This window comes from Rattus rattus, chromosome 1 (genome assembly GCF_011064425.1).
Source record: "Rattus rattus isolate New Zealand chromosome 1, Rrattus_CSIRO_v1, whole genome shotgun sequence".
Lineage (NCBI taxonomy): Eukaryota > Metazoa > Chordata > Mammalia > Rodentia > Muridae > Rattus > Rattus rattus.
The window spans coordinates 118886315-118910526 of record NC_046154.1 but is presented as its reverse complement, the minus strand read 5'-3'; the positions used below and the strand labels follow the sequence as shown (position 1 = coordinate 118910526).

At 37.1% G+C, this 24212-nt stretch overlaps 1 protein-coding gene across 1 annotated transcript in view; it reads left to right on the top strand.

Moving 5' to 3' along the window:
* Nucleotides 1–24212, top strand: part of LOC116902795 (protein MMS22-like) — a 112448-nt gene that overhangs the window by 37057 nt on the left and 51179 nt on the right. Inside the window, exons 12-13 of the mRNA XM_032905135.1 lie at nucleotides 1061–1287; nucleotides 3170–3679. Of these exons, the coding sequence (XP_032761026.1) occupies nucleotides 1061–1287; nucleotides 3170–3679 (737 nt within the window). The remainder of the gene's footprint in view (nucleotides 1–1060; nucleotides 1288–3169; nucleotides 3680–24212) is intronic.

Genomic DNA, 24212 nt, shown 5'->3' with positions numbered 1-24212 from the left:
AATCATATATATATATATATCTTTTATGAAAAATGACTTATATGATAAAAGCTGGATGAAGAAATTTGATGTTTATACACCATGAAGTTTATTTAACCATAAGGACCAATATTTTTATAATTCGGAAGTACCATTATGGTAAATGGAATAAGCTAGACTTAGACAAATGTCTCATATGTTCTATCATAACTGGAATCTAAGTTTATCTAAAACAAGGGATCAAGGCCTGGCATGATGACAAATGCCTTTAATCCCAGCACTTGAGGTGAAGGCAAGCAATGTTCATGAGTCAGAATGAACAGTAAGGGGAACTGAGTACGTCATTAGACCAACCATATGGCGGTTTAAATGAGACATATCTTCCATAGTCTCAGCCATTGAAGTACTAGTTTCCCAGTTGGTGGCTGTTTGGATAGGGTTAGAAGGCATGGTCTTGCTGGAGGAAGTTTGTTACTAGGGATATGTTTCGAGATTTCAAACCATTCTCAGTTCCTCTAACTCCTGTCTGTGGTTCAAGCTGTTAGTGCGCAGCAGCTCCAGCCATCCGTCACACATCTCTGCCATGGTAGATCCTGTCTAGAACCATAAGCCAAGTAAGACTTCCCTTCCACAAGTTGTCTAATGTTTTTCACAGTGATAGAAAAGTAACCAGTATACATATGAAAGTGTCATAGTGAAATCCATTGTTCTATATAATTAAGATCTATATTAAGTGCCCATTATCCAAACATTAAAATTGCATAGCAAAAACAATGAGAAACATGGAAAAAATAGGTTTTAAGGGACATGGTTTCATTGGACAAATCACCTGGTAAAAACACATTTTGGGGAAATAGAAAATTTAAAGACCTCCCCCACTTCCTGTTCTCTGTTTTTATGTAATTAAAAAAAATTCTGGGGTAAATGTGATAATTGCAATTTAATAAAATATATTTAATTACCTTGGGTCAAACTTTTATGAGCTAATTAATTAGTATTTGTAGCTTTCATTTTATTTATTAAGAAACTTGTGCTTATAAGAGCTTTGTTATGCTTTTTTGTTTGTTTATTTTTTATTTAGAATAGCTCCTTCAGTATTTCTTGGCTTCCTTTGAAAGGCCTTACTAATATTATCAAGTCACCACTGTCGATGCTTACACTGGTGAAGAACTGCTATTGTGATAAACAAGACCCTGACCTGTATAAGTCCAGCAGCAGTTACATCATTTTTCTTTGCATTTTGGCAAAAGTTGTTAAGAAAGCAATGAAAAACAGTGGCTCTCATCCTTGGAAACAAGTTAAAGGAAGGTAGGTGCTGTATAGTATCTTTTTTGTCATGAGTATTCACCAGGACATTTCGAAGTGTAACTATTTATACTTTTAAGTTAACTTATGATTGGAGTCTTTGCACATCTAAAATGTATTCCTTAATCTAGGATGCCAAATTTTTTTGTCTTGCCAATATAAATTAAAGTTTCAGTTTCTTATTCATCTAATTATCACTGAAAATTGTAATTCTGTGCATTAAATACCAGAGTATTAGGAACAGTTTTGGCTACAATTAATTGTAATATTATATAATCCTTTGCTTCAGTTTATTAAGAGTTGGGAAGTAAGCCAGGAGAATTGCTATTTCAAGACTGTCCTTAGCTACACAGAGTTCAGACCCAGCTAGACTGAATGAAAGACTTCTCAACCATAAATACTTCTATGACAAACACAACTCCATTAATTAAGGAAATTATTGTAACGAACCTGATAACATTGGTAAGCCAATAAATACTATATATTAACCACTGTAGTGATGATAATAGGGGAAGAAAGAATTAAACAGGTCTTTACTTTGTGGAGCGTATTAATTACTACATAGTTTCATTGTACATGAACATTCAACTTCTTGTATGCTTTAATTATTTATGTTCGAACAACCAAGTATAGAAACTACAAAACTTAGCAATCTATGAATAAGAAGTCAAGAAGAATCGCTTCCAATCCTAAGTCCCTGACTTTTGAGAGAAATACACGTGAGCTCGTAGGTACAAAGCTGTTAGACTTTGATGAGTGATTAAATTTCTTAATGATTGGCTTAGATATTTGAGCGTATATACTTTTTCTTTACAACTAGGTAAAAATTACCTACCTCCCCAAATTGTCTAAAAGTGCAAAATAAAACCCAGTTTTTCAGAAGGGTAGATAGGAAAATATTGGAGAAAAGTTATGAAAAATTGTTTAGTTAAAATTACTGTAAGAACACTTGGAATTGTACTTAAAGAGTTTTCTGATGCTGTGACAAATGCATGAGGTAATTCATTTTTAAATAGGAATGGCTCGTTTTGGCTGTTGGTTTTAGAGTTTCAGTCCATGATCCATTAAATCTGTTGGTTTGGTTGAGGCATCATATCCTTTTGAGAACACATGACAGAGCAAAACCCACCTACCTTGCTGTTAGGGAACAGAAATAAGTGACAGGAGGTTGGTGTCTCGGTAAGTGCCCTAATGTCACTTGGCCTCTCTTCTAGAAATGCCTCTACCTCCTTGCACTGCACTATAGGACAGATCTCAGATATTTGTGGACATTTTGAGATCCAAGCTATGACATATATTCTGTCTTACTGTCAAGAAGTAAGGAAAATGATGGAAATTCTAAGGGAAAAGCTAAGTGCCATAGAAAAAGCTCTTGAATCCCATGATTCAACCGTAATGGTTTACCATGTCAGTGGGCAGTAGAAAGTAGAAATAGTGACGGGCAACATCAAAGAGTGAAGAGTTAACATAATTTGACCTGGGGAAATGGTTCGGTGGATAAAGGATAGGAATTAGAATCTGTCATCTGCGTAAACTCTGGGTAGATGCAGAGACTGACATAATCTTAGCCCGAGAGGTCCGTGTAGTAGATCCTTGGAGCAAGCTAACTAACTAGACTACCTGAAAAGATAAACTCTATGTTCAGTGAGAAGTACTATCTCAAAAGTGGGATGCAACTGAGGAAGATCCTGATGCCAGCCTTAGGCATCTATGTGTCTGTGCACAGAAGCACTTTCTGTACGTGTGCTCACATGCATGTACACATGCATACACTATGCAAAAAGAATTTGCTGAAACTATAATACTGTGTCATGAATATTGGAGGAAAATATTTTTAAATGATAGATTTTAATGAAATAATCTTACTAATTTTCATGTTTTGTAGAATATATTCTAAGTTTCATCAAAGAAGAATGGAAGAACTAACTGAAGTTGGCCTACAGAACTTTTTCTGTCTTTTTCTACTGTTAGCAGCTGTCGCAGAGATAGAAGATGTAGCAAGCCATGTCTTAGACCTCCTTCGTTTCCTCAGGCCCGCCTCCATGTCCTCTCATGGCACCCTTGTTTGGAAGGGTCAGATGGCATTTCTCCTGATGTATGCTCAGAAAAACCTGGACATTGGTGTTTGGGCCGAGAAGCTGTCCTGTGAGTTCCAAGAGAAAGCAAAGGAGTTCTTGGTGTCTAAGCATGATGAAATGGTACAGAGACATGATCTGTGGACACAGCTTTCCATCTATATTGATGGTGTTCAAGAAGTGTTTGAGACCAGCTCCTGCTTGTATCCTTCTCACGAGCATCTTCTCAATGATGGATTCAGCATGTTACTGCGAGCCTGTCGGGAATCTGAACTTAGGACCGTGCTGAGCTTTCTGCAAGCTGTCCTGGCCAGAATCAGGTATGTTTTCCAACAACGTGGTGAGAAGCTTCGCTTTTGACAGACTTTCATAGTCCGAGTGTAGAAGAGTTTGTTTTACTACTGCATTTGTATAAATCATTAGGTTTTCAAGCAATAGAAAGTTTTTGTGCAGACAGGGCATCCAAAGTGAACTGAGAGCAGGCTGGTGCAATTCTGGAACTCTGCGTTTAGACCTCCCTTAGTCAAGTTAGTCTGAGCAAGACCATCAGTTCAAATTTGATGTGGCTTTTATAGAAGTCTATGGAATTTTGTTCCCATGGAGAGATATGGGCTATTGTGTACTATTTTATTTTAATTTAATATTTTTTTATTATCGTGTGTGTGTACGTGTGTGTGTATACATGTGTGTGTGTTCGTATAATGCATGATTGTGAATGGGTTTACACATCTTGTGGCAAATATAGGAGATCACAGCACAACTTTCTCTCCTTCCACTGTTGAATCTTAGGGATCAAATTCAGGTCTGCACAATAAAGACTTTTACCTGCCTTTATGGCTATCTCTCCACCTCTCACGCTGTACAATTTTTTTTTTTTTAAATGGTGTCTTTAGGTTGTAGCTGAAAGACTATTTGTAATCTCCACTGCCTCAAATATTTTCTTCTGAATTTGTACATTCTAAAATTAATATATTATTTTAACAGAAATCACTTATAAAAGACATATTTTTAAGTCTGTTCAAATTGTACAGATACGTTAATTTACAGGTATACTCAGTGTTGGCATCAGGAACTGGCTTTACAATCAGGAACTGGCTTTACAATCAGGAACTGGCTTAAGGTTACAGGGCACCTCCAAATCCAGCGATGACAGTGATGTCACCCCTAGGCTACAAAAGGAACCATGTTTCTTTTGCCATGGCAATTGCCATACTTTCCTAGTGTGTACCTGCCCACCTTTACCTGCGCACTGCGTGTGCGGTTACATCTAAGTCCAAATAAAAGACTTTCTCCCTCTTTCCTCTTTTCTTCTTCATCGCCTCCACCCCCTTTGTTATCCCTCTCCCCCCAAAAATTTTTTTTCTGGTGGAACTGTGCTGGCCTGATATGATCTGTCCAGACGAGCTCCCATTCTAACACAACACGTCACCTTCATCGCTGGATTCGGGGTGTCCTGTAACATTTAGGCTGGTTCCTGACTGTATAGCCAGTTCCTGATGCCAACATTCTGACCCCAAATTAATGATGATAAAAACTATCGTTATAATTTGCATTTAGGTTATTTTGTAAGTTTTGCTTTTCAAGTATGTTCTTAAGTTAAATTTCACCATTGTGTAGTCACTGTTGGTGAAAGTTACCTAGAACTTGTATGTGGAAATAGGGTTTTACAGCCTGAACAGAGGGCGAGAGACACTGTAAGCCCATCCCCAGAAATCTCATACCGTTTTCTGGACATCTCAGGCACTGCACTCATATGTGAGTAACCCCATATAAATAAACATAATTAATATAGATGATTTTATTTGAGATTGTGTCTGCAGGTAATCTAGAAGCTGCCTTCATAATATTACCTTAAAAAGGTTAATTTACAGAATTTCAACATTTATGCAGTATCAGTTTGTATCTTCCTTAATCTTCTTTATCCTAACTTAGATGTTTTTAATGCTCACTAGTTTTCATATGTATGTGCTTACCCAGAAGTTTTCATCAGTAGTTATTTCCTTGCTTCTACAAGAATATTCAAGCAAGAATGTTAAAAAAAAATCCTCAAATGCTTTGATGTGTGAATAGACAGAGAAGTAAATTAATAACCAATCTCATAAGAAAAACCCCTTTAATTATGGGTCTTTTAATAAAAACATTTTGGGGGGTCACAGGATATATCACCAGATTTTGTATTATGTAACAGACTAATTTCATTTTATTTACTTACTTTTTAAATAAATGGTGGGTAGCATTTACCTTTGCTTTCTAGCTTAGCTAGAAATTTCTTTCTCATAATGTAAAGACAAGAAGGTGGGGCAGTATTTTGAACTGTTATGGTAGTTAGGAACTGCCATCCTTGGAAGACTGAAAAACATCAGAATCGGGAGGGAGGGAAGAGTTTTGCATCTTGAGAAGAGTTAGTCATAGAAAGAAAGTAGCATAATCTTTTTCTTTTTCTGCTCTTCTGTTGAAGACAGCCAAGTACCTTTTAAACCTAAGTAATTTTATTTTGAGTAGATTATTTGGGGGGGGGATTGATTTTGGGCGATTAAGACAAAGTCTAGTCTGGCATGACCTCAAACTCATGATATACTTTTTTTTTCTTTTTTTCCGAAGCTGAGGACCTGAACCCAGAGCCTTGCGCTTGCTAGGCAAGCGCTCTACCACTGAGCTAAATCCCCAACCCCTCATGATATACTTGAGACTGGCGTGGAATTCATGATTTCATTCTTCTAACTCCTATGCTCCAAGTGCTGGGATGACAGTGTGTGTCACCATGCCTTAGCTTTACATAGTTTGTAGCAAAGATCTATAACCTGTACTCTAGCAGTTTTCCTTTTTATTGTTAATATTATTTTTCTGTTGTGAATATAGTTTGGAAAATGTGCTAACTCTAATCTTCATGCTCTAGGTAAGTGGTTCTCAACTAGGAACGAGTGTGTTCTTCAGGAGATTTTTGGTAATCTCTGGAGATATTCTTATTTGTCACAACTAGGAAGATGCCATTTGCATTTAGGGGTGGAGCCCATCATGCTACTAACTGACTCAGTTCACCTGGTAGATCCCACAGCAGAGCCCAGCAGTCCAGTCCCGAGGCTGTCTCAGAGGGAGCAGCTCTGCTCTAGTTCTGAGTCCCTGAGCGCTCAATGCTCTGCTATCACTACATCTAACGTGGTTGGCTGTAGTGTTTAGAAACCTCCTTTTCCTTTGAGTAGTATTTTCTGGGCAACTTTTTATGTTGGAATGTGAATTCTTACCTACTTACTTCTAAAAACTACCAAGTGTTTTATTATACAGATGTATCTAGCTTTATTTGCCCTGTTCCTAATAATGAATTTTGTATTATTTATCATGCTGTATTTTTATCATACCACAGTTTAACATTTTTATATATGCACGCATTTATTTACTTGAAATATACCTGCAAATTAATTTCTAAGAATGAGTTGCTATGTTTTAGATATGAATGGATATTACTGAGCTTTCTTCATTTTCACTTTTAGATCACTGTGATAAATAACTTTGGAATTGAATTCTAAGAGAATAAAGTACTGAGTTTAGTGGAAACTCCAAAGAAAAGAAACAAAGCTTACTTTGAAGCTTGGGGATAAAATTTTTAGGGAACAAAAAATTTTTTTTTCTTTCTTTAATTCCTGGGGTATTTTTTCTCCATCTTTATTAAATTGGGTATTTCTTATTTACATTTCAATTGTTATTACCTTTCCGGTTTCCAGGCAAACATCCCCTAACTCCTCCCCCTCCTTCTATATGGGTGTTCCCCCCCCACCCTCCCCATTACTGCCCTCCCCCAACAATCCCGTTCACTGGGGATTCAGTCTTGGCAGGACCAAGGGCTTTCCCTTCCACTGGGGCTCTTACTAGGCTATTCATTGCTACCTGTGAGGTTGGAGCCCAGGGTCACTCCGTGTATAGTCTTTGAGTAGTGGCTTAGTCCCTGGAAGCTCTGGTTGCTTGGCATTGTTGTTCATATGAGGTCTCGAGCCCCTTCAGCTCTTTCAATCCTTTCTCTGATTCCTTCAATGGGGGTCCCGTTCTCAGTTCAGTGGTTTGCTGCTGGCATTCGCCTCTGTATTTGTTGTATTCTTGCTGTGTCTCTCAGGAGAGATCTATATCTGGTTCCTGTCAGCCTGCACTTCTTTGCTTCATCCATCTTATCTAGTTTGTTGGCTGTATAAGTATGGGCCACATGTGGGGCAGGCTCTGAATGGCCGTTCCTTCAGCTTCTGTTCTAAACTTAGGGAGCAAAAATTTTTAAATGATTTTTTTTCTTTATTTGCTATGTATCCACTAACATTTGTTTGAGTCTCCTTATGAAACACTTTTTGATAATTCTATAATAAAAGTACAGTGAATGGACTGGAGAGGTGTCTTAGCAGTTAAGAGTACTTGTTCTTGAGAGGATCTGGATTCATTCTCAGCATCCTCATGACAGCATCACAACCATGTATTAACTACAGTTCCAGGTGATCAGATGCTCTTTCTGGTTTACATGGACACTTGGTACACAAGAGGTGTGCAGACCACTGTACAGGCAAAACTTTTACACACAAAATAAAATAAAGAAAGCCTTTTAAAAAGTAGATTTATTGGTAATCAAACAACCTGAGATTTCACCTCCACCAGTGAGGGAATGGCTAAGATCAAAACTCAGGTGACAGCAAATGCTGGCGAGGGGATGTGGAGAAAGAGGAACACTCCTCCATTGTTGGTGGGATTGCAGACTGGTACAACCATTCTGGAAATCAGTCTGGAGGTTCCTCAGAAAATTGGACATTAAACTGCCTGAGGATCCAGCTGCCTTGGGCATATACCCAAAAAGATGCCCCAACATATAAAAAAGACACGTGCTCAACTATTTTCATCGCAGAATTATTTATATAGCCAGAAGCTGGAAAGAACCCAGATGCCCTTCAACAGAGGAATGGATACAGAAAATGTGGTACATCACACAATGGAATATTACTCAGCTATCAAAAACAACGAATTTATAAAATTTAACAGGCAAATGGTTGAACTGGAAAAAATATCATCCTGAGTGAGCTAACCCAATCATAGAAAGACATACATGGTATGCACTCATTGATAAATGGCTATTAGCCCAAATGCCTGAATTACCCTAGATGCCTAGAACAGAAACTCAGGCGGATGATCAAAATGTAGATGCTTCACTCCTTCTTTAAAAGAAACAAAGACCCTTGGCAGGAAGAGAGAGTAAAGATTAAAAACAGAGACTGAAGAACTTACATTCAGGCCTACCCCACATGTGTCCCATATATATACAGCCACCCAATTAGACAAGATGGATGAAGAAGAAGTGCAGAAGTGTAGATCGCTCCTGAGAGACAGCCAGAATACAGCAAATACAGAGGCGAATGCCAGCAGCAAACCACTGAACTGAGAATAGGACCCCTGTTGAAGGAATCAGAAAGAACTGAAGAGCTGAAGGGGCTCGAGGACCCCATATATTACAACAATGCTAACAACCAGAGCTTCCAGGGACTAAGCCACTACCTAAAGACTATACATGGACTGACCCCTGGACTCTGACCTCAGGTAGCAATGAATATCCTAGTAAGAGCACCAGTGGAAGGGGAAGCCCTGTCCCTATTACTGAACCCCAGTGAACTAGGACTGTTGGGGGAGGGGCAGCAATGGGGGAGGGTGGGGAGGAACACCGTAAGGAAGGGGAGGGGGGGGAGGGATGTTTGCCGGAAACCGGGAAAGGAATACACTAAAATGTATATAAGAAATATTCAGGATTAGTAAAAAAAAAAGTAGATTTATTTCTATATTTTTCAAAGATTTACAATTTGCAAATATTGTCTTCTTTATTAATTCTTCCATTTCTATTTATAGATGAAAATGCAATTATAGATGTGTTTATCCAATTAAATTTCAGAATCAAGACTGGTTCTTGCACTACACTAGCTGCCTTAGGCTGAACTCCCCCACTTCCCTTACTCACATAGCCAAACTAATGACATCACCTGTATTGTTTAGCAATGGCAAGTACTTTCCTGAGTAAAATCTGCATATCGTATACCAACCTGATACTATCTATCATTGTTTGGGTACATCTGAGTGAGTCTTTTCTGTTTTGCTACTGAATAAAGACTAGTTGCTTATTGGAGGCATTCCTGCTTTGGTTTTCTAATTTTAGTATTTTTTCAGTATATGAATCAGTAAAATGAATGGGGAAATGAAATGAGTAAATAATATTTATCAAAAGAATTGTCTGATTTATCGGTGTCATATCAACCACCTCAATGTCATTTTTGTGATTGAAACAAAATTTTGTTATTTAAAATTAAATTAGTAAATCATCTTAGCATCAAAGCCAATCTAAAGATTATAAAAATACTGCTTTTTAGTACCTTAAGAGTGTGGGTCTGTTCATGGGGCCCACGCTGGGTCCATGTTTAGGAATTCAGACACGTAAGAAGTGCAGGGGAAAAGTGCAGCCAACAATGAGGACTGTATGTAAGGTGGAGCAAGTTTACAGTTGTGTTACTGAATTTTCCTAACTGGTTCTGGATTGAGTTTGAGGTTTGCTGTTGGAGCAGGATGTGTGTTTGTGAGCCTCTCTGAGTGTCAGTGCGTGTGTGTGCTGCTTACTCTTCAGAGCAGTCTGTGAAAAAGAGACACATGTCTGTATTGGTAACATTTAATTTTGTATTCATATGTATATTTTTTACTGTTTTGTAAAATTTCTTTTTAAAAATCTTATGTGTATGTGCATATGAATGCAGGTGTCAGTGGAGGCCAGAGAGGTCCTGGAGGCCTAAGAGGGCATCAGCTCCCCTGGGCTGGAGTTAACAGGCAATTGTGAGCTCTCTGATGTGGATCCTGGGAACCAATCCTGGTTCCTCTGGGAAGCATTCTTAACCACTGAGTCACAACTGTGACTGAAAAAATGCCATAAAGAACTTAAAATCTTACAAAATTGATGTCAGGAATAGAGCTTTGAGGGGATTCTGAGGTCAGTGTGAGCAGACAGAGCAGCTGTGTGCAAGTCTTTTAATGCTGTTGACGTTAGATTTGGTAACTCGTAAGTTTCTGAATCTTGGGTAGTAATTTGGCCTCATCTACATTAAAATTAATCACAGCATATGTAAAAGACTGTGACTTGGAAATGTTTACTTTATCGTTTTCAAGATAAATATTGGTAGCATAGACAAGCATTTCCTTTGGAATCTTTTGGTGAAAGTCCCCATGAATTAATACAGAATTGTTTACTTTAAAATGGTTATCAGACCATCGTGGTTTGTTCCTGATTTCTTAATCCAAAATCTATAATTTTTGTTGAAATTTATTTTGTAGCTTACTTGAATTACACAGTTTACTAAAATTACAGAAAAGCTCTAAACATTTTGGATAGTTTTTAAAAATTAAAGCATCACCTGCTCTCCCTGCTTCAGAGTTGAGAACAATGCTAAATCCTTTGACTTTTGATTCAGGTAGAGAAGAGGGATTACATAGATTGATGATATTTATTCTTGGCTGCATCCCTGGCCAAGGAAAAGGATGAAATACTTTACCTTAACAATCTCCTCTGTTTTCAAATTCAGATGGGAATACGGTTCCAGCCCTTGCATAAATGTATGTGCAGTTGTGTAGAGTATGTGCAGTGTGAGGGTATGTGTGACTGTGTGCAGTGTGCATGTTGAATAAGCAACCATTTAATAACTATGATAAAATTATAGAATTAGGATTACTGATTAAGGGGAGAAGCAGCTTCCTCTAGGCTGTTAAGAAATAATAACTTCGTATGCCACTTTCTGCTAACTGAAGCTGATGGCGCACCAGAGCATTCTTTATTGCTGATTAAGTAGCATTGTGGAAATACTGACTTGGTTATGTTAACCAAATACCTGTTTAAAACTCTAAATGTCAAGTAGGTTTATCGGTCAGCTTTAGCATTTTACATTTCCTTTATGGAATCACATTTCTAGTTTTCACTTGCTGTTATTTGAGGTTAATATAAAAATGGCAGTCTTTCATTTGTATTAGGTGTAGCTGAAAGCTTTTCTTTTAATTATATCCATTCGGCCCACTGTAGCTAAGGGTCTGTCAGCATTTCCATTATAAACCTCTATTTTCAGGTTTTATAACATAGCTATGAAAATTAGCTCTGGGCAAAAACTTGACACATAAGGCCTCATGGGATTCTCCCTCCTCCTCATCCCCCTTTTTCATTTTTACTGATGTAAGGGTGAGTGGTTTCAAAATGCCTTTTGGCACCTGCAAATATCATTTTGAGCTAAAAAAGAAACAATAAATTTTTAGGCTTTGTAGTTGTTTGTTCTAACACTTAAGGGAAATTGTGGACTTATGAATTTAAGCCAAATGGATATTGATCAACTGACATACTATTTTATATTAAACAAGAGCCCAGTATCAAAGAAGTCTAAAGGTATTGAAGTGTTTGCCTAAAACACTAAATGTTGAGTCTAAAGGTATGTAGCTTAAAGGGGGTCACTATATTTTTTATAATATGGCTTATATTCAACTTCTTAGATTAGCCTCTCTTCCCTGGCCTCTTTCCACTCTCCCCATGAGGTTAAAGGATCATCTGCTTGCTGTTTAACTGTATTTGTAGAGGAGGAGGAGGAGGAGGAGTGTCTGTGACTAAACACGTACATGCATGCATATGTGAGTTCAGATGCATACCTTTTATTTCCATTAAATACTCTCTATACTTAATACTTTTTTTTTTTTTTTTACTGATGTGATAGCATTTATTCTAAACAAGTTTTTTTCCTTCAGGGAGAAAACTGAGGGTGCCTGATTAGGAAAGTTGGTAGGTAGTACAAGAGGAGGTCCTCTCGAGGCTCTGCTGTGCTGGATACTATGCATGCTGCTTCAGAAAAAGTCAGAGGTTCGCTCTGGAGAGCATGCAGGCTCCGTCCCAGCAGTAGCGTCTGTTTACTAACGAGGATGGACTGTAGCTCTAGTAACTGAAAAATAGTTTAGGGCAAGTAAGCCTTATTAGGTAGAACTTTTAAAATAAACCGAATCATTTCTTCTTTGCCCCCAAATGCCTCTGATGTTTCATCCTATATACTACTGTGTAAATTTGAGGGCAGTGCTATAATAATTTGGAGAGCACAGAAGAGTGTTCCACAAAGAAGTTTATTACCAGACTGTCTTTGAGAAATTAAGTCAAGATGCGTTGCTTACTCAAGTTATCCATCTTCCCTGCAGCCTTGGGTGCTTCCGAGGTGGAGCAGGGATCTCTTAGGAATGTAATGTACATCTTAGTATTTAGGGAATGTATCAAATACATCAGCAGATGCTTATGTCATTAAGTAGTTCTTATATAGTATTTTGTCCTTATGGGGCTAAGATTCTACACTAAATTCATCTTACATGTTTTGTAAATTCATGTGGTAATACGAACTACATTCTATTAGCTCAGCGATATTTGATTTTTTGGAATTTTGCTGCGGTTATGTACTTTTTCATATGTAGGCATTAATGTCTGGATCATTTATTGAATTGTCAACGAAGTTTGTTATATAGATAATGCATTTTTCTGCATCAGCTAAAGTGATTTTTTTTTAAAAGATCGTGTAAGAAAAAAAAATTATATACCTGTATCTTTACTGGCAAGTGTTTAGAAGCGAAGGTTTAAATATGTTGTTTCTTTTGGATATATGTATAGGAGTGGAATTGTTGAATCATGCCATTGCTAAACTGTCTTGAAGGGACAATATCATTCCGTGTTTCTTCCTTCCATATAAACAAGATATCACCAAGAGATCGCAGCCTCACTAGTGTGGCTGCTGTATGATGTTTCTATGTGACCTTGGCGTGACATGCCTCATTGTGATGCTGTCTGTGCTTCTCTGGTGACCAGTGATACTGGACATATTTTCATGTGATTATTGACCATTATAGCTTTAGATAAATCTCTTCATACATTTTGCCCATTTTAAACTATTTTGTTATTGATCAAATAGATGACCTACAAATATTCTCCCCTATGAATTAATTTTCCTGTTGTTGTCTTCTACAGTATAAAAGCTTATGTTTTTTACAAAGACCTATTTTTTTGTTGATGTTATAGCTGTCATCTTTACCTTCTTGAAGAGTCAGTTTATATGATTTTAACCTTAGTGATGTTCTGTTGGGCATAGAAAAATAATTATGCATCTCTGTGGTCTTCAAAGCCATCCACTTTCCTAACTTCAATTATGTGTTTTTGTGAATTGCCCTTTAATTAATTAAGACTATCATTGGTTGTATTTTTTTTTTATCAGAACTCAGTATTTAGGCTAAAACATGCCCAAGGTAATAGAATGAATCTGTGCACTGAACCAGCTGACAATGTGTGAAAAGCATGATTTTCAAAGGATTAAATTCAGCAATGTAATTGTTAAAACCAGAAATCAGAAGTAGTCCATGCCTCTCATGAGGGGCCTTCATGGAGGGTAGCAGAGACAGGAGGAAAATAAGTCATTTTGAGGGTAATAGAAAGATGATTTTATAAATCAGTACATAAAAGCCATGGGTTGAGTCAGAAAGCCTCATGTATTGAAGGACTTGGTCAGCAGTTCAGGAAGCCAACAGGTGTGCCTGTTGTTTCTGCTTCTTGGGAAAATTCTCGCAAGCTTGATAATTACTACAGGGAGTACATAGTATAAAAGTAAGGACATGCAGGTTCCTAAGACTCCCTACTCTTGTTAACAATACAGTCTTAGGAAAGTACTTCTGGACAGTGTCTACTGCAGCAACAGGCAGAAACATGGGCTGGACAGATGGCACAGAGAACTGTTTATATTGGGATTGGATGATTAAGAATAGTTGTTGCTCTCACAGAGGACCCCGGATGGGTTCCCAGCCCACACATGGTTCACAGCCATACCTAACTCATTTCCAGAGGATCTAACACCTTCTGACCTCTTTGGGTACCAGGCATGTGTAGACATAACACTCATACATTTAAAATCTTTTTTTAAAGAAAGCAGAAAAACAGTTGGACAGTACTGACTACCTAAAACAATGGTTGTAATAATGCATTCAGTATATGGTAGTTTTCTTTATTTTTTTTATTATTGCGTGAACAATATTACCTTTTAAGCATCTCTGAAATGTATGCTTATACAAGTATCTTTACTCTTGAATAATGTATTTGTTTGAATTGCTCTGATGTCATTTATTGCTTTCAGCTTTATGGTATAATTATTTTCCACACAGGGTACATATTAATGCTTAAAAGTGTTTATTTAACAAATTCACATAATACTTTGTGTCTATTAAAGCAGACACATGTGATCTGATCAAATGAAATCTATTTGATGCCCATATGTGTATTACATTAAGGATAGACTGAGAGGGAAAAGAAAATTAGGTATTTAAGTCATAACTCTTTTGTGTTCTGTTATTTTAGTCACCCTTTTGAATAGGTAATGGCTTGTATTTCTCAATGTTTTCTCTTAATATATACTTGAAAGGAGAAAGTAGGGCTTATGTAGTTACCCTGTGAATTTAAGGCAAATTTAAAATTTATCTTTGTTTATTGCCTCCTAAGTATCTTTGAGGAGAAAGGACCTCCAGAAGATTTAGGAAATCTGTTGTTTCCAATTAATTGAAAGTTTTGATCATACTGAAAAGTTGAGCTCACCATGTTTATTGTATGTAGCTGAGTTGTTAATGGCCATTTTTATTCTGTTTTCCACCTCTATAAATATCAGACTATTCTAATACTTGAGTAGGGGAGCAGGTTGGGAGTAAGAGGGCTCTTGAGCTTCTTACTTTGCCTTTGAAAAGTAAATCCAATTATAGTATATTATCTTTCATATTAAGCCCAGGTCCTAATTCATTAAAATTTTATAAAGTTTTTAAATGGGACTTTAGATTTATATTTTCAAGGTTATCTATTCAGGAAATTGAGAAATTAACCTTTATGAGGTTTGTTGTTTTTTGCTGTGTAATTACTACCAAAAGTTTAAAATTAGCAAAATTATGAAGGGGAAGGTGGGGTAAAATATAGAAAGTGTACTTTTCATGGCGGCAGAGGGAAGAGAAGAAAAAAGGATATGGAAAGAGCAGTGATAGGATTGAGAACTTTATGCCCCATGGGGGCAGAAGAAGCGACCTTTTAAAGAAGCCACTTTGTTTCTGCTCAGTTGTGTAGGGAGGAGAATTCTTTGAGTACTTTCTGCACCCTGGAGTTTGTTACATTTATCAGTGGTAATAAATTAGAAGATGGTGAGATGGGGTAAAAGCATTGCCCTGTTACTTGTCTGAACCTAAGGTTCACTCGGGATGATAATTATTAGAAGACATGTCACAGTACATATGTGAAGACCAATGAGTCTTTTGTGACAGGCTTGCTAAAGTTAACTCTTCTTTACCTGTGGGATAGATAAAATCAACACTATATATATATATATATATTTGCGACTTTATTAAATGGACTAAACCCAGAGAAAATTGGTGAGATCCACTGGCATTGTGACTTGGTTTTACAAGGGAAGTACTCACTGGAAGCCAGTAACATTTGAGGCCCACAGATACATTGTTTTGACTGATGCATTGGTGTGATATCAGAGAGGGAAGGAAGTCAATCGCTTCATTATTTGTTTTTGGATTAATAGAGATTCAGAAGGCACTCTAAATTACAGACAAAAAACCCTTTAAATTCATTGTAGCTTGAAATATACCTGGCTAGGCTCACTGTGTTGTTTTATCACTCCAAAGCTGTTGTCTTTAATATGTATTTTACAGAGAACCTCCAAGCACATTTTGTTCTGGCGTATGGGTTTAGTCTTGCCACCATATTGTTTATAAGGAATATCCTTATCTTTGTCCATCTTTCTTGTAAAGAATGACATTACTTTTTAAAATTTTATTTATTAACATTTTAACAAAATTGAGGACAAGTAGGGAGTGAAACTAGCATGTGAAACTCTTAATTTCAATTGTTTCTTCTTTACCTTACAAGATACATATTTTTCTCTCTTTAGGATGTCTCTTGTCAGATTTAAGGCTTATTTAAAATGAAAAGAAAGCTGGAGCAATTTTCTTTATTCCATTTCAGTCTCCTAAGGCCTATTTCCCCCTGGTGAGCTCATAGCAACAGGGGGGTTTAAGGGAATTCAGCTTTCTGCAAATTAATGTCTCACATCATGAAAATTCAGGACTTTTTTTTTTTTTTATCTTGAAAAGTAATACAGTGAGTGCGAGTATTATTTCTTGCCAGCGGGTGGAAGATGAATGATTTTGTCACAGTTTTACTGCTTGATGAGCAGTGTCCTGAGGGTCAGGCTTAAGTCTGTGTCACTATGCTGCTCATTACTCTTGAGCTAAATAAGGGCTGATTGGATCTAAATTGCCTAGCACATGGGCCACAGATGAGCTCAGTGAGCAGGGGATGACCTGCTATTCAGTCTGGGAGTAACCCCGGTGTGCAAATGCAGCATTAGAACACCGTGGGAGAATGAGAGGCTACCGGCTGCTGCCAGCAAAAGAAATCGAAATGTAAAAACTCTTTGATGCTGTGATGTTAGAATTTGAAATGTAGGAAGTGACAGGTTGATGGTACTTATCAGCTTTGGCTGGATTAGAGAACAGTGTCATCTTGCTTATATAATGACAGAAGAATGAAGCGAGCAGCTAACTACTGTGCAGAGCAGAGCCACTGCTGTTGCCACAGGCAGGCCTTGCTGCCTCCTACTGGCAGTTTTCCTGGAACCCAGGAAAGTGTAATGAAGAGAAAGCTTCCTCTCCTGGTTTCCAGAAATCTGGTGTGCTTTTTGGTGGTAAAAAGCTGCTAGTAGAAGATTATTTAAAAAAAAAAAAAAAAAACGGGGTGGAGAGTGGACTTAAAGTCTACTTGGTACAGTAAAGTCATCAATCTGGGGAAATTGGTCGTTCTAGAGTATTCTAGTGAAACGAGGTTTTTATAAAAGGAAAGTATTCTAAATACAGGGCAGAAATTCCTCTTATGTGCATCCTGAAATATTGTTCTTCCAGGAGACCTCGGGTGGGTGGGTTGATTACTCAATTATGTATTTTTATCAATAACAGCACTTTACTAACAAGTAATCCTCGGGAGCTTACAGACTACCCAGCACAGCGTTAACACAGTTTGAAATATACCTGATAAAGATTTAAAGTCAAAAATCCTCCGATCATGTAGAGTATGTCGCATACATTGTCTCGTGGGAAGGGATGGTACAGAAGACAAGCGCTTCTTCTATATTCCAAATGGTTCAAAAAGCAAAGCCGTCCAAATCTCATACAAGATTGCTTTCTTTAATTATATTTCTTCAAGTGTGACTTAAAAAACGTCAGTATCACGCTCAAGTTTCTGGTATTAATTCAGGAAATGGAGACTAACTGGAAAAGCTACCTGTCACATAGGAGTTACTCTTGCTGTTCTGTTGGAACCTGTCACACTTTTCTAGTTCATTTGCATTTTAACCCAAATAGATTAAATATAACCAAATTAGTGGCTTTTAAATATACACGTCCATTGACAGCTTCTCATATCAATGGCATTTTTGGTATATTGTGTATGTGTGTGTGTGTGTGTGTGTGTGTGTGTGTGCATATGACATGTTAGCCCTGACATCATGTACACACAAGTACCACTAAACAGACAAAGCTGGTGTTAGTTGTATGTTTATGTGTTGAAATATGCATGTAGCAATATTACAGAGAAATGAGGCCACGAATTTGAAAGACATGGGAAAGCACATGACATGCTGTGGGGAGAGGACATGGGAGGTTTGAGGACGCCAGAGAAGAGCCCATTGCTATTTTTGACAAGTTGATGCCTTTCTTCATTTTTCAGTGATTAGATGCAAAGATGTGTGGGAAGTATTCTGTGTCTAGGCATGCTCTTTCTACTGCATAGTTACTATACCACTCCACGGGTGTCATCATACAGCATTACAAATAAGGCTTTGACATTCACTGACTTTGTTTGGGTCAGATACTTTTTAATGTATTTTAAAATGTAGAACCTAATGTTTAACTCTATAATATTATTGGGAGCCACAATTTAATTCAACTGGAGGTTTATACATATGCATATGCTTGCAAAACTATCTACACCCTACATTTTTCCACTCCATAAAGAAGCATAGAGTAAAAACGTACATCGCTTCCAGTTTGTTTGTAAGATGGACACTGCACGAGTACAGAGGGTGCGTTTTCAAATGTGTGCTGAGATCACTGAAAGTCAGTACATTTTTACTTCCAAGGGTTAATTTTTGTTTCTTTACCCTTACCAACGTGCCAACTATTTTCTTGAATTTTTTTCTTTCTATAGCTGGCATATAAAATAGTTTTTAACCTAACTTCAGTTTTTTTATAGTTTCAAGTTTTAAAATTTTAATTAAAATACAGTTAGATCATTTCCCCCCTTCCCTTTCATCCTCCAAACCTTCTATTTCCTCTCCTTCCCACACATTCTACGTGCCCCACTCCTTTTAAATGCATGGCTTCTTTTCCTTTACTTATTATTGTTACATGTATATAAAATCACATAATGTACAAGTAACACCCGCTGAGTCTGCTTAGCAATGCTGTATGCACATCCTTTTGGGCTGACCCCTTAGTATAGTATAACCAGTTAAGAGGCTCATCCTTGGGGAAGATTAAGTTTTCTCAGCAGTCATTGGTTGCCTCTAATTCTTTGTCTAGAATGAGCCTATCTAGTCTCTTTATCATGTCATTGTTGTCACTGTTTATGGCTTGTTTAGGCTGGCATATGTTCCAGTGTCATGGTATACTAGAGAGATTTTAATACAGGAGGGTATGTATTAATGGCAGAAAATGTAAGTCATCTCCTCCAGAAGGAATCACTAGCAATACCTTGGAGATTATCATCTTTTTAAAATGTGTTTGTGTTTTGACACAGAGGCCAAAAGTGGGTATTAAATGCCTACAGCTGAAGTTTCAGGTGGCATTTGTGATCTGTCCAACTTGGATACTGGGAATTGAACTTGGGTTCTCTGGGAGAGCAGCCACCAAGCTTCTTAACTGCTCTTGCTGCTTGGAGCTACAACTTTTATTTACTTTTTCCTACTAACTCATTCAAGTGAGAATCAAGCTTAAAAATTATACTATGAAAATTTAGCAACTTGCTTTGTTTGTTTGTCTTTGGAACCAGTTTCTCTGTTGCTCTGGCTGTTCTAGAACTAACAAATGTAGATTAGGTTGGCCTCAAACTCTCCAGTTCTGCCTCCCAAATCTTGGGATTAAAGGTATACATGACTATTCCTAGCTCCAATCTTTTATTTACTTACTTTTTGTTAACTGACAAGGATATTAAAAGCATCATTACTACATACATACTTGATAACACAACATATTAGGAAGCTTCCATTTACCTGATCCAGTGAACATTTAAGAGCTGTATATGAAATTACCTTCATTTTTGTGCTTATTCTATTTTTTAAGATTCCATTTGCTTGAAATTTTAGTTTGCTTATTAACAGGATATTAACAATAGTTTATTTTTCTGAGTTCCTGAAAACTCAGTGTCTTAAAAACTGGGGGAACAAATTTCTGCTCAGGTCAATTAATTCTTGAATCACATAAAGGGTCTTTTACTTATAATGAAAAACTCTATTTTTAAAGGTCACAAATAGATTTGAGGGTTTTTTTTTTCTTGCTATTCATAATCTTTAGCAACTCATGCAAATTCTCTAAGCCTCGTTTTTTTCTAATTTGTAAAATGTACATAATTATATACTAAAAGCTGCTTTGAAGAATAGGAGAGATAACACATGACTAATGTGTGCAAAATGTCGATAGCTTTTATTGCCATTACTGCTCATCCTCTGGTTTTGGAGAAGTAAAAAGAAAGCACGTTAACCTCCCAACTGTATTTTAAAGTTTCTCACTTTAAACATTGAGTTTCATCCTGAATTACTTCAGTGATAGTCTTTGAAAAAGTACTCTTCATATTTTAAGTAAACAAACTATCTTATTGCTCAGATCACTTATGTTTCTTAGTACGTAACAGATAATTTTGCTCTTGGTTGTATAATTATGCAAGAACCAGAAGTTACTGTTTTTCAGTCAGCTCATTTCCATCAGGTAGCTGTTACGGAACTCTGTGCCCTGTTGAGAGAAAAGAAACATAGAAGCAGACTGCTGCTCTCAGTGCCCTGCCACCTAGGGAAGCAGACATGTAAATAAATGAAAGGCATTCTGACTGATAGAATAGTAGACAGATGCTGAAGATAGTTTCTTCAGACTTCTACAGCCGTTCCAGAATTTTCTCTGAGATTGCCCTGAACCAAATGATGGATGTGATTATGTGGCAGTAAGCAGTCCTGCTGGAGCACATAGCTGGCACACATTCCAAGGGACGTACTAAGGCCTCTAGAAACTTATAGATCCAAATTCAAAAGGGTTTCCAAATTGTTCCTGATCTCTTACACATTCCTTTAATAAGAATAATTAGCGCAAGGCCCTGGGTTCGGTCCCCAACTCCGAAAAAAAAAAAAGAACCAAAAAAAAAAAAGAATAATTAGCTGCTTCCACACATGGAATTGTTGTAAGGCGTCATGATTATGCTTTGTTGTGAGTGCACTTTCCCAGTTTCTCTGACACCCCGTTTTTTCATTCTCTGTCACTGTAATATCCCCACTCCCTTTATATGCTCCACATTCATGGTCTTTTGATCACAGCATACTTTAATATTTTATTGTGAAAAAAATATAATCCGCAACAACACAATATTGCCTTATGTAAATTATTGAACTGGAAAGGCTGCCACTTGCTTCTTTTATTTTTAACTTGATTCTGCTGATGCATATTACTAGAGGGTGAGCACATCCAAGAAATGACAGATTAAACCAGGAACAAGAAATACTAGTCTGTAATCAGAGGATTCAACTTCCTTCACAAATAACAAAGGAACAGGAGACACCACCTGGGGCAGCTACTGCTCCAGATTGAAAAAGTGATGGCAAGGAAAGGAAGGAAGTTAAAACTTGAGTTTTCAGGGAGAGTAAAGCTAACTTATTACTATATGCCTCAACTTTGAGAAGTATATATTCCTGACAAATTATTTTTGTAATGACTCAGTAATAATTATGTTGATATATACAAATTTTAAGATAGGCTTGTGAGATGGCCTAACAGTTAAGAGCATCTACTACTCTTGCACATGACCCTGGGTTGGTCCACACCACACCCATAACTCCAGCTCAGTGGAATCCAATTCCTTGTGGCCTCTGCAGGCACATACATGCATGTAAACTGACATAGGCAAGACTCGTATAAATAAAGTTTTTAAGCTTTGAAGGGTTTGTGCATATAAATATGATAGTCTTAAAATCATGTACACATGTGTAGTGGTTAATGTTTGTTTACCTTATTTGGTTGGCTGTTGGTTTCCTAAGGGAAAGTGCACTGTAATTTAGTAAATATTTCTTGATTTTATTTTATATTTTTGCCCATATATATGTTCATAAGACTCTGGTGTGTGTCCTTTTGGATGAGTAGAAGTTATGGAATAGTAAAGAGCAGATACTTAATTCCTCTAAATATCTGTGTCTCTTTCATTGTTCTCTTCTGAATTCTGAAATAGCTGGCTCAGGAATTCCATCCCTGTCTGTGATTTCCCATGTGCTGCAGACCAGTAATATAAAATGTTAGGTGGTTCCCAGGGTTTATGTGGTAGAGTCCACATACTATGTTTCCAGTGATTCAGCCATGCCACAGGTCTGTTCCAGGAACATCTGTGTTACTTGTAACCACATCTCTGCTTTCTCACAAGGGAAGCTTAGCCTTGTATAAAAATTAAACCTGCTTTAACCTTCTCATCATATCTTACATTTTGAATAATATTCTGAATTATCACCTAGAAAACTAGGTGTCAGAAATTTTATCATTTAAACATGTAAACTTGCTTAGAGAGGAGGGTATATTTTTTTTCCAATAGGAGTAATGGTTAAAGATACTTATTTAAATTTTCATTTACTCATATTTTGTCATATTCCTATGACATTAGTTTGAAAATCACTGAAGTTAGAAAATTCTTTATTCAAGCTGGCATTTCAGCTTTTCCATTTTTAATATAAAGAATCAAAGTGAAAGAAATAGATTAAAATTGCTGCCTGTTCATATTAGCTATGGTCTTTGATATTAAATACTGTCTTCATCTGCTCAAGTAGCTATTAATATAGTATTTACATTTATTTAGGGAAGAGGCTACCGGCTTAAGGCTAAGTTAAATTTATATGAAGAAGTAAGTTGAGGTAGGATACACAGTGATCTTTTGTGCGTACTTTATACCGTGGAGCCCTAGGCCACGTCTCATTTCTCCTCTGTCTGAAGGGTGTGGAGCAGATAACCAGTTTTATATTGAATGCTCTACTGTTTTGAAGTTTTCCTTTTCTGTTTAAAGTTGATGAATACAATATGATGTACACTGCTTCCACAGTTATTTTTAACTCAGATCTAGTTTGTCTTCTACTTATGTGCGACTGTCTTCCCGTTTTAAGGCTCTTCTAGAAAATAAAAGCACAAGAGAGAATGATGCGGGAAAGTCTTAAAGAAGACCTTATAATGCCCCGGGTATCCTCAGGCATTTTTATCTTAGTCAGTAGTTATGAGACGTTCAGTACCTCTGGAGTTTACTTAAGAAAGTTTGGAACAGCTACTTCTATAGAATGTTTTCAGATAGAGACATCGATGGTGTCATAGTTCATTAGAAACCAGCTTATTTGCTTAGGCCTCTTGTGTATCAGAGACTTGAGGCAGTGTGAGTTCTCATTTCCTTTTGCTTTGGGGAAAAGAGATTTGAAGACGCAATTATAAATTGTAACTAGTTAGGTTGACTGGTGGAAGGTAGTGGGAAGATATATGTCTTGACAGCCATGTCTGGACTCATTGAGGAGACACTGTAAAGGGTTGCAGAGATGCTCAATGGTTCCGAGCAATTGCTTCTCTTCCAGAGTACTCAGTTTGAATCCAGGACCTGGTGGGGCACAGCCACCCCTAACTCTAGTGCAAGGGAGCTGATGCCCCCTCCTGGCCTCTGGGCCACCCACATGCATGTGGCGGGCACATGTGCACACACACATATACACATACAGAGACACACAGAGGCAGGGAGATGCATAAAATTAAGAATGAATCTTTTTAAAAAATGTGTGTGTGTAGGGGGGTGTCTATGCCACAAACTTAAATAAGAAAAAATAAAAGGACTATGACATTTAAGATTCTTTTTTTTTTTTTTTTTTTTTTGGTTTTTTTTTTTGGAGCTGGGGACCGAACCCAGGGCCTTGCGCTTCCTAGGCAAGCGCTCTACCCCTGAGCTAAATCCCCAACCCGACATTTAAGATTCTTAAAACCAATTTAGATACTTCTACACCACTGAATCCTGTGTTCTTTGTTAATCCATTTCCTGATCTTCTTGCATTGTAAGGGAAACACATATGAACATAGAGATATAGAGACAAGTGACATGGCAGGAAGGCACTGTGGTTATCAAAGCTAGTAAAATAAAAATGTATTTGTGTTAACTATTTCTAGACTGCAAAAAAGTTAGTTTTGAAGTCATAACTAAGTCCAAGTAATAAAAGAATAAAGAGAAACTATGTTTCCAAGATTCTGGCTAGTTCCCTACAGTCACACAATGTTTAAGATGTATTTTGAATAACAGAAATTCTAAAACTTGTAACTAATTTTTGAGAGTGTCTCAATAGAGTTTTGAACTGGAACTTGGTATAAAAACGAGGCTGGCCTCAAACGTAACAATTCCACTTGTCTTCTTCCTGAATGTTTGTATTGAAATGATGTACGGTCACAATTGCTGTAACTCTGAATCTTTATGTTTAACTAATATAATCACTATGCTTTCCTATTCTCTTG